At 30.6% G+C, this 15,331-nt stretch overlaps 1 protein-coding gene across 1 annotated transcript in view; it reads left to right on the top strand.

Moving 5' to 3' along the window:
• The first annotated feature begins 528 nt into the window (after positions 1-528).
• LOC141285209 (uncharacterized) overlaps positions 529-15,331 on the top strand; it is a 19,245-nt gene continuing 4,442 nt past the window's right edge. The window contains exons 1-12 of the mRNA XM_073818250.1: positions 529-604; positions 2,182-2,219; positions 2,320-2,421; positions 4,380-4,472; positions 6,541-6,610; positions 11,381-11,457; positions 11,585-11,716; positions 11,799-11,912; positions 12,983-13,099; positions 13,402-13,446; positions 13,592-13,661; positions 15,053-15,177. Of these exons, the coding sequence (XP_073674351.1) occupies positions 556-604; positions 2,182-2,219; positions 2,320-2,421; positions 4,380-4,472; positions 6,541-6,610; positions 11,381-11,457; positions 11,585-11,716; positions 11,799-11,912; positions 12,983-13,099; positions 13,402-13,446; positions 13,592-13,661; positions 15,053-15,177 (1,032 nt within the window). The 5' untranslated portion in view covers positions 529-555. The remainder of the gene's footprint in view (positions 605-2,181; positions 2,220-2,319; positions 2,422-4,379; positions 4,473-6,540; positions 6,611-11,380; positions 11,458-11,584; positions 11,717-11,798; positions 11,913-12,982; positions 13,100-13,401; positions 13,447-13,591; positions 13,662-15,052; positions 15,178-15,331) is intronic.

Below are 15,331 nucleotides of genomic sequence, written 5' to 3'. Positions count from 1 at the left end.
GACTGTATATCCATGCCTTAATCTTTCGCCATAGTTGGATTCATATTTGGCAAATCTAGATATAGTTTATGTATTTAAGAATGTGTTACTTGCAGCTTTACACCTTTTCAAATCAGCGTTGAATTTTTTACTCCTGTTTGCAGACAGAAGGGAGACTAACAAGAGGAGAGACACACACACACCCTCTCAGTGTTTACAAAAGGCGTGGGAAATATCAAACCCTACTGTTACAAGTAAGATTAAGTGCTATTGAAAGGGTTTAGTCAGTGTATTAAAACCGAATGACAAACGGCTTAGGAACAGGAGGAGCAGCAGGTCTTGCTTGTGTGCAGGTTCTCTAAAAGCTTACCTCATAAATATGTAGTAATAATACATGTAATGGTGCTGTAGCTTTCTTGCAGTGTCTAAACTTGTAGGTTTATTAATATGAATAATACTGCGTTTATTCAGTAGTCTCTTTAGAGCCGCGTCGTTCAGCCTAATTAATATTCATGAGCGGGAATAGTCGCGGTTAAGCCACACCCCCCAGGTACAAAACCACCTGTGTGCAGTCAGATGAGAGCAGACTCACTCGACAAGCTGATGGAGTCCGGGCAGTTTTCAGGTAAATAATCTGTGTAAAAAGATCAAATTACATGAATGACAAAACGAAAATAAAGGGAAGAGGAATAGAGTATCTGCAGTGCTTTTCTTTATATGTTTGTAGAGTTTTTTTTAACTTGCATAAAATCATTTTTGATTCAGTTTGAACTGTTTATTTACGTATGCAACCCATGATCTACAGAACACTGATGTTATATACCATTAATTTACAGTGAGAGAGTTTGAGCTTGAGTTTTCATAAGCTGTATATATAGATAGATAGTTGTCAAGTCATTTCTACTTTGGCACACAGTTAAAATTGTATTTACAATGATTAGTTTTAGTTTTTTCTTCGTAAATGTTTAATAATGTTTGATCTATATTTACAAGTTTTTATTATGTGGTGACCGAATATTATTTAAATGCATAAACAATGCGTAAACATTTTTGTTTGTTGTTTGTTGCAAAACATTGTTTTTCATTTTAATTCTGAGAATTTGAATTTAATTTCTTAATTCAATACAAAATTTGAATTAAAATTTACATCTTAAAAATTTATTTATTATATTTATTTATGTATACACTACCAGTCAAATGTTTTTCAACAGTATGATTTTTAGTTTTTTTTTTAAAGAAGTCCTTTCTGCTCACCAAGCCTGCATTTATTTTAACCAAAGTACAGTAAAATATTGAAATATTTTTCATATTTAAAGTAACTGTTTTCTATTTGAATACATTTTAAAATGTAATTTATTTCTGTAATTTCAAAGCCGAATTTTTAGCATCATTACTTCAGTCTTCAGTGTCACATGATCCTTTGGAAATCAGTCTAATATGCTGATCTGCTGCTCAAAAAAACATTTTTATTATTATTATGTTGAAAACAGCTCAGTAGAAATGTTTTCAGGTTTCTTTGAGGAATAGAAAGCTCAGAAGAACAGCATTTATCTGAAACAGAAATCTTTTATAACATTGTAAATGTTTTAATCATCACTTTTGATCAATTTAAAGCATCCTTGCTGAATAAAAGTATTAATTTCTATTATTTCTTTCACCAAAAAATAAATAAATAAATTATACTGAATCCAAACTTTCAAAGGTTAGTGTATAATGTTACAAAAGCTTTTTATTTTAGATAAATACTGATTTTTGGATCATTCTATTCATCAAAGAATTCTGAAAAAAAAATTTACTCAACTGTTTTAAATATTAATAGTAATAATAAATTTTTTTTTTGAGCAGCAAATCAGCATATTAGAATGATTTCTGAAGAATCGTGACACTGAAGACTGGAGTAATGATGCTGAAAATTCAGCTTTGATCACAAAAATAAATTTAATTTTAAAATATATTCAAATAAAAAACAGTTATTTTAAATAGAAAAAATATTTCAAAATTTTACTGTTTTTACTGTATTTTAGATCAAATAAATGCAGGCTTGGTGAGCAGAAAAGACTTGTATAAAATCTTACTGTTCAGAAACTTTTGACTGCTAGTGTATAGTTATTTTATTAATAGATACATAATTATATAAATGTGATATTTCATTTGACGATTACACTTGTAAAGATATACAATATATAATGAATGTATTTGCAGACATCGATCCAGAAGTTCAAGGTGTGAAGGATGGAAAGGTGTGAAAGTTAAATCAAAGATGTTTTACAATGACATAAATTTTCCTTTGCCTTTCTATCCACTGTGAAAGTATATAAATACACATTTTTTCCACTCCAGAATGATCCCTGGTCATGTGACAGCTCTGCATCCTCCTCCGACAGTGAGGATGATGATAAAAACAAGAAGAAGAAGAAAAAGCTGAAGAAGAAACGAAGCAAGGTACTTAAATTTCGAAACAGGAACGGGCCCAATAGCGAGCCCTGTGGCATCCCACTCATTCCACCTACTTAATTAGAGCTTAACAAGAACACGATTAACTTTTTACAGTGCATATTAATTTTAGAGGAGGAACTGTGTAATTTTTGTGATCTTGATAACTTGGATTTGTTTTTGTTTTGTGTATCACTTGGAAATTAAGCATTTGCTAAATGCATACACTATCAGTAAAACGTTTCTGAACAGTAAGACTTTTAGTGTTTTTCAGGAAGTCTCTTCTGCTCACCAAGCCTGCGTTTATTTGATACAAAGTACAGCAAAAACAGTAAAATTTTGAAATATTTTTACTATTTAAAATAACTGTTTTCTATTTGAATATATTTTGAAATGTAATTTATTTCTGTGATTAAAGCCGATTTTCAGCATAATTTCTCCAGTCTTCAGTGTCACATGATCCTCCAGAAATCATTCTAATATTCAGATTTGCTGTTCAAGAAATAATTTACTTTTATTTGTATCAATATTTAAAATAGCTGAGTACTTTTGTCTTTAATGAATGGAAAGATCCAAAGAACAGCATTTATCTGAAATAAAGCTTTAACAAACATCATACACTATACCACTATAATTTTATTTAGTTAGTGGATGGGAATTATATATTTTTTATTATTTTAGTTTAGTTTAGTATAGGGATTTTGTTTTATTTTATAGGGAATTTTGTATTTAATTTAATTTTATTGGGAAGGGATTGTATTTTATTATTTTATTTTAGTTAACAGGGATTTATTTTATGTAAGTGGACTGGTATTTTATTTTGTTTTATCATTTTAATTTAGTTTATATGGATTATTTTATTTTATTTATAGGGAATTTTGTTTTATTTTATTTCACTTTATTTTATTGGATAGGGATTTGTATTTTTATTATTTAATTTTCGTAAATAGGGATAATGATTTATTTAATGTTAGTGGATAAGTATTTTATTTTGTTTTATCATTTTATTTTACTGGATAGGGATTGTATTTTAATTTTATTTATAGAAAATTTTGTTTATTTTATTTTACTTTATTGGATAAGGATTTGTATTTTATTTTATTATTTTATTTTAGTAAATAGGGATAAGGATTTATTTTATGTTAGTGGATAGGTATTTTATTTTATATGGAATTTTATTTTATTTTATTGGACAGGGATTTTTATTTTATTTTATTGCTTTATTTAAAATAATAGCGATAAGGGTTTATTTTATGTTAATGCATAGGGTTTTTTGGGGGGGGGGGTTAAATTAATCACAAGTGATAATAAAGACATTTATAATGTTACGAAAGATTTTTATTTCAGATATATGCTGTTCTTCTGAGCTTTCTATTCCTCAAAGAAACCAGAAAAAATTCTACTCCACTATTAATAATAATAATAAATGTTTTTTGAGCAGCAAATCAGCATATTAGAATGATTTCTGAATAATCGTGTGACTGGAATAATGATGCTTAAAATTCAGCTTTGATCACAGCAAAAAATTACATTTTAAAATATATTCAAATAGAAAGCAGTCATTTTAAATACTAAAAATATTTCAAAATTTTACAGCTTTTGCTGTACTTCGTAATAAATAAATGCAGGCTTGGTGGGCAGAAAAAAATCATTTAAAATCTTACTGTTCATAAACTTCTGACTAAAGTAAATGTAACTGATATTTTATTGCATGCTAATTCCATAATAATACATGCATGTAAGTACAAAACAAAGAAAAAAAAGCATGATTACACCATTTTTAAATGCATGATTTCACAAGTGTTTTGACCATTTTGAGAGAAGAATTCTCTTTTATGCAATCATGAAAAATGCCGGAAGGTAGAACAAACACACACACACCCACAGAAAAATGTGACAAGCATCAATAACAAGTTCTTGCAGGCTTGTGTTGAGGTTTTGCAATAACTCCTCACTTCCTCATACAGAAGTCCAGCTCATCTTCCTCATCTTCGTCTTCGTCTTCCTCCTCATCTTCATCTTCGTCTTCCTCCTCATCCTCAGACAGTGACAGCAGTGAGGTGAGCAGGTTGCATATTTAATGACTTTTGCAGTATGGCTTTTTCTGTGTTGTGATTTACCGTAGTAAATGCAAATCAGGGCTTAAAGTGCTTAGGCTTTCTGTATTTCTCACACGCACTGATGAGCTAAAAGTGCCACAATCTGCTGTTTTAGGATAGAGATTTGTACTCTCTGATGTTCATCGTAACCCAGAATGCACCTGTGCTTTATAACGCTGCCAATCAGAGCCACAGAGTTCACCAAATCAGCTTTTTGCATTCATAAACACACACATCACCTGGGGTTATATGGGGAAGTTCAGCACTGCCTTGATTGTTTTTTGAAAGAAACATTAAAGCAAAAACGGAAAAGGTGTTTAACCAGTTTCTAGACTTATTTGCATTCTTCTGATGATTAAATGAAGTAATTCACTTGTCTTGTTTTCTTTCCTTTATTTTATGCTTATGTTGTTCCAAATTCATGACTTTGTTCTTCAGTGTAAAACAAATGGATTTGCTTAGCAGAATGTATTTTTTATGCAGTGAAAAAGTACATTTATTTTATGTTAGTGCATATGTATTTTATTTTGTTTCATTATTTTAATTTAGTTGATAGGGATTTATTTGTTTTATTTTGTTTTATTTTATAGGGAATGTTGTTTTTATTTTTTATTTATTTATTTATTTTATTTTATTTATTTTTTTTTTTTTATTAAATGCGGATAAGGATTTATTTTATGTTAGTGGATAGGTATTTTATTTAGCTTTATTATTTTCATTTATTTGATAAGGACTTTATTTTATTTTATAAGGAAATTGATTTTGAGTTGATCTGATTGAGTTTGGATTTTTCTTTTAATTCATTGTTTTATTTTAGTAAATAGGGATTTTTTTTATGTTAGTGGATTTTGTTTTATTTTTTTCATTTTATTTTGAATAGGGATTTTTATTTTATTTTATTTTATTAAATAAGGAAAACAATTTATTTTATGTTAGTGGATAGGCTTTTCATTTTATTATTTTAATTTAGTTGATAGGGTTTTTTTATTCCATTTTATTTTATGGGGAATTTAGTTTTTATTTTGTTGTTTTTTTTCTTGGGTAGGGATTTTTGTTTTGTTTTATTGTTTTATTTTAGTAAATATGTTTAAGGATTGATTTTATGTTAGTGGATAGGTATTTATTTTGTTTTATTTTATTTTATAGGGAATTTTGTTTTATTTTCTTTCATTTTATTTTATTGAGTAGGGATTTTTATTTTATAATTTCATTTTAGTAAATAAGGATAAGGATTTAGTTGATGTTAGTTGATAGGTATTTTATTTATTATTTTATTGGGAATTTTCTTTTATTCTCTTTTTATTTGTATTAAATTATTCTTTATTTTGTTGGGTAGGGTTTTTTATTTTATTTTATTGTTTTATTTAGTAAATAGGGGTAAGGATTTTTATGTTAGTGGATAGATATTTTATTTAGGTTTAATATTTTAATTTAGTTGAGAGGGATTTTATTTTGTTTTATAGGAAATTTTGTTTAATCTCATTTCATTTTGTTTTATTGGGTAGGGATTTGTGTTTTGTTTTATTACTTTATTTTAGTAAATAAGGATTTATTTATGTTATTTTGTTTCAATATTTTAATTTAGTTGATAATTTAGTTACTGAGTAGGGATTTTTATTTTATTATTTTATTTTAGCAAACAGGGATAATTATTTTAATTTGTAACTTTATTTAGTTTTGAGCCAATAGTCATTGTATATTTTGGGAGAACGGCTCGTACTGCTTAACTTTTTTTTTTGCATTCAATTAAAGAAAAACAGAGTTTTGACTTTTGTCTGAACTTGAAAAAAAAGCAGTGTTTATTTACCAGCATTTTCTTGCAGAGGAAGGAAAGTTGTGTGAGTCACGGCGTGATGAACTACAGTCACGGCCCGCTTGTGTAAAACAGGATTTGTCGAGTGTGTCTCATGGCTGCTGTCCTAATTATGAAATATGTGTGTTTACAACAAAACAACAACATTTACATCTTCTTCATGACTTATCTGGGTCACGCTCCCAAATTTACTCACTCACGAATTCTCCTCCACAGGATGAAAAGAAGAAAAAGAAGAAAATGAAAATCAGCGAGACGGCAGAGCCGGGGATTCTAGCAGAAACAGGTAAAATGGATCAGAGGACAGGTGTTTCATTGTGTGTGTGTGTGTGTGTGTGTGTGTGTGTGTGTCACTCTTCTGAGGTCATTTTACTCTGAAACACCTGTGAGTTTTAGGCCTAAGACTGATAAACTTTCACCTCATTTGGACCAGGGTTCAAAATGCAATTAAAAAAACATCATACATTTTCACTTATTTAATTTAATGTCATAAAACTAGCGAGCCAGGCCAGTAGTTGTACTGAAAACGTTGTGTAAACATGGATGAAGCGGCAAAAAGAGAAAGAGATGAAACGAATCAATTGAGTGAGTCATTTACACTGGAACTGCTCCGATTGATTCAAACCCGTGACTTCGATCATTCAGTTCAAACGATTCACTTGCAAACACCAGATCAGATTAAAAGAGCCATTCATTTTCGAATTTCGACATTGTTTGTAATTGTTTCAAAAAGCACGTAGTGATGGGTGAAGTGGAGCTTTTCGAAACTCTGAATCAGTCAAACGAATCATGAACCATTTTGCGAAATGAATGATTCGCGAATCGCGCTCCGAGTCCTGAAATGATGGTTCGCAAATCATTTGATTTATACCGGAACTTGGGAGCGGTTTGTGAATCATTTTGTGAATTGAATCGTGATTCGAGTTTTGAGTCATGATCTGAAATGATGGTTCACGAATCATTTGATTTAGACCGGAACTTTGCAAATCATTCGATTTAGATCGGAACTTGGGGGCAGGTTTGTGAATCATTTGAGAGTCATTCAATTCGTGATTCAAGCTCCAAGTCCTGATCCGAAATGATGGTTCGCGAAACATTTTTCAGATTGAGACTTCGCGAATCATCTGATTTGACCGGAACATGGGTTCGTGAATCATTTCGGTGCGTGGATTGGAAACATTTGATTTAAATCCAACTGGGAGAGGGTTCATGAATCATTTTAGTGAATCCAATCGAATCTCAGAGTCCTGACCTGAAATGATGTTTCGCGAATCATTTTTGGTGCACAGATCGCGAATCATCATTCAAATTAGATATGAATTTTGCTAATCATTTGATTTGATCAGGACTTCGGAGCGGGTTTGTGACTCATTTTGTGAGTTGAATCGCGATTCGAGTTTTGAGTCATGATCTGAAATGATGGTTCACGAATCATTTGATTTAGATTCGAACTTCGCAAATCGTTAGATTTAGACCGGAACTTGGGAGCAGGTTTTTGAATCATTTTGCGAATTGAATGATTCACGATTCACTCTCCGAGTCATGATCTGAAATGGTTGTCCACAAGTAATTTTTCAGATCGGACTTTGGTGCGTGGATCACGAATCATTTGATTTAAATTCGAACTTTGTGAATCATTTGATTTTGGCCAGAAGTTGGGAGCAGGTTTATGAATCGTTTCATGAATTGATTGATTCGCGATTCACGCTTATTTGATTTAAATTCGAACTTGGTAAATCATTTGATTTATACCGGAACTTTGGAGCGGGTTTGTGAATCATTTCGCGAATTGAATGATTGGCGATTTGGTGTGCCCATTGCGAAACATTTAATTTACATTGGAACTTGGGAGAGGGTTTGTAAATCTCATTTAATTGTTTGATTTTTGTACTGCCGGATAAAAAAAGGGAAGGGGGGTCATGAATCATTTTGGGAATTGAATTATTCACCGTTCGCGTTCCAAGTCATGATCTAAAATGATGGTTCGTGAATAATTGTTCAGATCAACTTCATTGCGCGGAAGGCAAATCATTTTATTTAGACAGGAACTTTGCAAATCATTCGATTTAGATCGGAACTTGGGGGCAGGTTTGTGAATCATTTGAGAGTCATTCAATTCGTGATTCAAGCTCCAAGTCCTGATCCGAAATGATGGTTCGCGAAACATTTTTCAGATTGAGACTTCGCGAATCATCTGATTTGACCGGAACATGGGTTCGTGAATCATTTCGGTGCGTGGATTGGAAACATTTGATTTAAATCCAACTGGGAGAGGGTTCATGAATCATTTTAGTGAATCCAATCGAATCTCAGAGTCCTGACCTGAAATTATGTTTCGCGAATCATTTTTGGTGCACAGATCGCGAATCATCATTCAAATTAGATATGAATTTTGCTAATCATTTGATTTGATCAGGACTTCGGAGCGGGTTTGTGACTCATTTTGTGAGTTGAATCGCGATTCGAGTTTTGAGTCATGATCTGAAATGATGGTTCACGAATCATTTGATTTAGATTCGAACTTCGCAAATCGTTAGATTTAGACCGGAACTTGGGAGCAGGTTTTTGAATCATTTTGCGAATTGAATGATTCACGATTCACTCTCCGAGTCATGATCTGAAATGGTTGTCCACAAGTAATTTTTCAGATCGGACTTTGGTGCGTGGATCACGAATCATTTGATTTAAATTCGAACTTTGTGAATCATTTGATTTTGGCCAGAAGTTGGGAGCAGGTTTATGAATCGTTTCATGAATTGATTGATTCGCGATTCACGCTTATTTGATTTAAATTCGAACTTGGTAAATCATTTGATTTATACCGGAACTTTGGAGCGGGTTTGTGAATCATTTCGCGAATTGAATGATTGGCGATTTGGTGTGCCCATTGCGAAACATTTAATTTACATTGGAACTTGGGAGAGGGTTTGTAAATCTCATTTAATTGTTTGATTTTTGTACTGCCGGATAAAAAAAGGGAAGGGGGGTCATGAATCATTTTGGGAATTGAATTATTCACCGTTCGCGTTCCAAGTCATGATCTAAAATGATGGTTTCGTGAATAATTGTTCAGATCAACTTCATTGCGCGGAAGGCAAATCATTTTATTTAGACAGGAACTTTGCAAATCATTCGATTTAGATCGGAACTTGGGGGCAGGTTTGTGAATCATTTGAGAGTCATTCAATTCGTGATTCAAGCTCCAAGTCCTGATCCGAAATGATGGTTCGCGAAACATTTTTCTGATTGAGACTTCGGGAATCATCTGATTTGACCGGAACATGGGTTCGTGAATCATTTCGGTGCGTGGATTGGAAACATTTTATTTAAATCCAACTGGGATAGGGTTCATGAATCATTTTCGTGAATCCAATCGAATCTCAGAGTCCTGACCTGAAATGATGTTTCGCGAATCATTTTTGGTGCACAGATCGCGAATCATCATTCAAATTAGATATGAATTTTGCTAATCATTTGATTTGATCAGGACTTCGGAGCGGGTTTGTGACACATTTTGTGAGTTGAATCGCGATTCGAGTTTTGAGTCATGATCTGAAATGATGGTTCACGAATCATTTGATTTAGATTCGAACTTCGCAAATCGTTAGATTTAGACTGGAACTTGGGAGCAGGTTTTTGAATCATTTTGCGAATTGAATGATTCACGATTCACTCTCCGAGTCATGATCTGAAATGGTTGTCCACAAGTAATTTTTCAGATCGGACTTTGGTGCGTGGATCACGAATCATTTGATTTAAATTCGAACTTTGTGAATCATTTGATTTTGGCCAGAAGTTGGGAGCAGGTTTATGAATCGTTTCATGAATTGATTGATTCGCGATTCACACTTATTTGATTTAAATTCGAACTTGGTAAATCATTTGATTTATACCGGAACTTTGGAGCGGGTTTGTGAATCATTTCGCGAATTGAATGATTGGCGATTTGGTGTGCCCATTGCGAAACATTTAATTTACATTGGAACTTGGGAGAGGGTTTGTAAATCTCATTTAATTGTTTGATTTTTGTACTGCCGGATAAAAAAAGGGAGGGAGGGGTCATGAATCATTTTGGGAATTGAATTATCACCGTTCGCGTTCCAAGTCGTGATCTAAAATGATGGTTTGTGAATAATTGTTCAGATCAACTTCATTGCGCGGAAGGCAAATCATTTTATTTAGACTGGAACTTTGCAAATCATTCGATTTAGATCGGTACTTTGGAGCAGGTTTGTGAATCATTTGAGAATCATTCAATTCGTGATTCAAGCTCCAAGTCCTGATCCGAAATGATGGTTCGCGAAATATTTTTCAGATTGAGACTTCGCGAATCATCTGATTTGACCGGAACATGGGTTCGTGAATCATTTTTCGAATTGAATGATTTGCGATTCGGATTGCGAATCATTTGATTTAGGTCAGATCTTGAGTGATGGTTCATGAATCATTTTGCGAACTGAATGATTCACAATCCGCGAATGCGCTACGGTTAACAAAACAAAGAAGACGATAGATGATAGAAATTATACACCAATACAAATCCTTTAAGAAAATTAACCGTGGTTTTACTATAGTAAAAGTATTGTAACCATGTCTTTTTGTATAACCACAGTTTTACTACAAATACCAGGGTTAAACTATGGTTAGTGTAGTTAAACCATAGTTAATTTGTGGTTACCATGGTTTAACTATATTTTTGTTTGTTTGTTTGTTTTTTAGAGTAACGGATGTGTTGCCAGGTTAACAAAAAAGTAAAATATTTATTCTTTTTCAAGTAGTCAAACAATCCAAAGAAAAGTCACTTACAAAATCAGATTGGATGAACAATAAAAATCTGACCAAAAGGCAGAACAAGTAAATGAATAGCAGCAACAGCAACTCGCTTCAATGACTGACTTATATTACAATAACATCTGTAAGCTTTTTGTGAAATGTGTATGAACTCATGAATCTGTTTTTTGAGCTCTTCATATTTAAAAAGAGAACTGCTTGTTCTGCTAATCATCTTGTTTTTTCCTGCTGGTCTTGTAAAGTCTGTGATGTGTTTTTTTTTTAGGTCTGGAGGGAAACACTGAATTAACTCCGGCAGGAGAAACTAAAGGAGACGAGGAGAAGAAAAACAAGAAAGACAAAGTAATTTCTCCTGTTTATTAAGACGGTCTCTGTTGTATTATTTAAATGACCTTCCTTTTTTTTTTCATTTTCAGGATAATATCTCACAGTTTATACATTTAGATTAATTTTATTTAATTTTTCCCAGGATGCAGCTGCAATCACGTCAGACAGCGAGAATGAAAAGAAGAAGAAGAAGAAGAAAAAGGAGAAGAAAAATAAAAAGAAGCAGAAGAAGGATAAGAAAAAGAAGAAGAAAAAGAAGATGAAGAAAAAGAAGGTGTGAAGCACAGAGATATAAAAGTGTTTTACTTTTACAGTATCTGTCTGGATTGAAATCTCAAATCTTCTGTATTTCTTAGGATTCCAGCTCATCTTCCTCCTCTGAAAGCTCATCTTCCTCTTCAGACAGTGAGGATGATCACAAGAAGAAGAAGAAGATGAAGAAAAAGAAGACTAAGAAGAAAAAGAAGAAGGTACAGCAAAAGCTTTTTTGTGCGTTGGTCGAGTTTTATAGGAGCCTATTTTTATTCCCATAAATTAAAACAAAAATTATTCTGGCTTTTTTTAACTCAATTTTCTCAAAGTTTGCAAAGGTGTTTTTTTATCTCACAATTGTTATTTTTTCAGTTAGTTGCCAAAGCAACAAATCTCTCTTTAATTTAGTTGTTTAATTTAGTTTGACTTGATGTACTACAATAACTGAAATAAAAATGTATAAAACTATTAGAAAAAACAATTTCTTAGAAAATTGTAAAAATTGTATTCAAACAAACTATTCAGACATATTTCTTTAAACAAAAAATAATAAATAAAAAAAACAATAACAACGAAATTTCTGAAAATGAAAATGGAAATACAAAGGTTATTATAATGAAATGAAACCATTTAAAAACAATAATAATCAAAAAAAAAATCAATAAATAAAACATATGTGCATGGAAAAAATAGTTAATACATAAAATTACTGAAATAAAAAAAAAATATAAAAAGACGTAAACTTATTATATTTCAGCCCTGTCTTATTTCTATATAGTTTAACTTAATACACTAAATTAACTAAAGCTGAAAAACTATTTTTTTAATTATATATATATATATATAAACTATTCAGACATATTTCTTAAATAAATATAAACAATAAACAATAACAACAAAATTACTAATTATATTAAAAAAATATTCAGACATATTTTTTATAGAAATATATATAAATAAATAAACAATAACAACAAAATTACTAAAACTAAATAAATGAAAATGAGAATGGAAAATACAAAGGTTATTATAATGAAATTAAACCAAATAAAAATAAATTAATAAAAAACAATAACAAACTAAATAAAAATTAAAAATTAAAAATACAAAAATGTTGTTCAAAATGTTTAAAAAAACAACTGATATTTCTTTGCAGTCTGCAAAAAAAGAGAGAGAGAAAAAAAATCACAGTTTTCTTTTTATTATTATTTTTTTTTAATCCCATGGCAGAAAAAAGCTTTAATATTGTTTATTTCAAGTTAAAAATCTCTTGTCTCTCATCTGTCAGGAGTCAAGCAGCTCTTCCTCTGACAGCTCCAGTGATGATGAGAAGAAGAAGAAGAAAAAGAAGAAGAAAGACAAAAAGAAGAAAAAGAAAAAGGACAAGAAGAAGAAGAAGAAGAAGGTATGATGCAGCTTAAAGGCTTATACAGTTCCGGAAATCACCAGATTTTGTGTTTGTCATTAAATGCAGACAAAAAGTCATTATTAAAGTCCATCTGAGACAACATTACTGGTAATTAACTCCAAAATAAACAGCATTGGATTTTGATTTCATGTCAGTGTTTAAGAGAAGTTCATCTGTCAGTGTGTTGAAACATACTCTTACAAAGAAAAGAAGGAAGTCTCAAAAAAATGGGTCACAGTAGTCATTATAGTCATTAAGTGAAGTCTGATATTGTTTTCTTGCTGACTTCTGACTTGCAGGATTCAGCAGGTGACTCTGCATCAGACGGAGAGAAGGACAAGAAAGTAAGAAGATCCATAATCACAGAAACATCTGCTAAACCGTTGAATTCAGCAAAGTCTCCATTGACTCTGGGTTTGATCTCATTGCTGTCTAAAAGACTAAATCTAGTGTGGGTGTAACTCATGCTGTTCATCTTCTGTCTGTCAGGAGCTTGAGCTGAAACAGGAAGATGGAAAGCTGACAGAAGACGCTTTTACTGCCGCTTTGTCTTCATCTGGTGAATGCTTTAGTTTCTATTTATCTCGTTTTATTTAGGTTTTTTTATTTAAGAATAGTGGGGATTCAAAAATGTTCACCAGGATTCGCACAGTTATGGATTTTTATTTTTTTGAAAATTATTTTTGGAATAATTTCATAAAAATTAATAATATCATAAAATTCTCATGGAAAGATCTTTAGTAATATATTAATTTATTTTATCATTTTATTTATATTTTATTTTATTTTATTTTATTTATATGATAAGTCATTTTCTAGCTATGAGTCATGGAAATGTGTTTCCAAACATTAACTAAAATAACATAAATATAAATACCAGAAATACAAGAAAGGTTATACAATAAAACAAACAAATGAAGAAATTTTATAAAAACTTTATTTTAGCCCTACATGGGTGTGTGTGTGTGTGTGTGTGTGTGTGTGTGTATATACCTATGTAGGGCTAAAATAAAGGTTTTTTTTAATATTTTATTTTAGTTCAGTTGAAGTTTTACAAAATTCAAAAACTAATATTTTTTATGTATTTTTATTTATTTATTATGTTTCATTTAATTATAATAACTTTTTTATATTTTTGTTAATTAACAAATTTACATTTTTAGTTTTTATTGTATTTTTTAATTTCCTATTCCGCTTAGAAATACATCATTTATGGACATAAAATCGATTACAAAAAACATTTTATGTTGACTTCACAAAATGATAAATCAATAATCACAAAATCAATTATAACAAAAATAAATAAATAAATAATAATAATAACAATAATAATAATATAAATTATTTTTTAACTGAAATAAATAAAAAGACTTATTTCAGCCCTGTCTTATTTTTATAACGTTTAACATAATACACTAAATTAACTAAAGCTGAAGGAAAATAATTATATATATAGATATATATATATATATATATATATATATATATATATATATATATATATATATTATTATTATTATTATTATTATATATATATATATATTTTTTTTACTATTATTTATTACTATTTTACTATTAGTTAAAACTTGTACTAAAATGTATTAAAAAATTTACACAATAACAATAATGAAACTTTAACTAAAATGTTTTTTAGTTCTGTTGTCACAGAAATCACATGGAAAGTTAATTCCAAATTAATAGTAATTGATTTTATTTTTTATTTATTTATGAGTCGTGGCAATGAGTTGATCTAAACGTTTTACTTTAAATAATTTAAAATTGGCCTAAAAATATTACTTGAAATAAAATGAATGTTAAGTGAAATAAAACCTAAAACAATAAGCTAAATTTACTTTATTATCTAGTTGCCAAGGAAACATTTCTCATGTTCATTTAGTTTAGCCTGAAACAACTAAACTAAACTGAAATTTGACTTCCTGTCCTGTGCAGCACTTCCTGCGGAGTCTGCAGGTCTGACCGTTGCCAGGGACGACGGTCACGTGTCTGATGATGAGGGCGAGGGAGTCGACGGCAAACAGAAAGACAAAAAGAAGAAAGTAAAGAAAAAGAAGAAGGTTTGTGTCATTGACTCTCCTCCAGATGAAATATGAAAGAACAAAAACTTGCTTCATTAATCATTCGATTATGTGTGTAAAAAGACATTTTCCCAGTCAGACACTCACTGCTGGTGTGAAGTCCACTAGAAAAAGTGATTTTACTCTTTGTCTC

This window comes from Garra rufa, chromosome 14 (genome assembly GCF_049309525.1).
Source record: "Garra rufa chromosome 14, GarRuf1.0, whole genome shotgun sequence".
Taxonomy (NCBI): domain Eukaryota; kingdom Metazoa; phylum Chordata; class Actinopteri; order Cypriniformes; family Cyprinidae; genus Garra; species Garra rufa.
The sequence above is the reverse complement of the archived record's forward strand: the minus strand, read 5'-3'. Positions and strand labels throughout refer to the sequence as shown.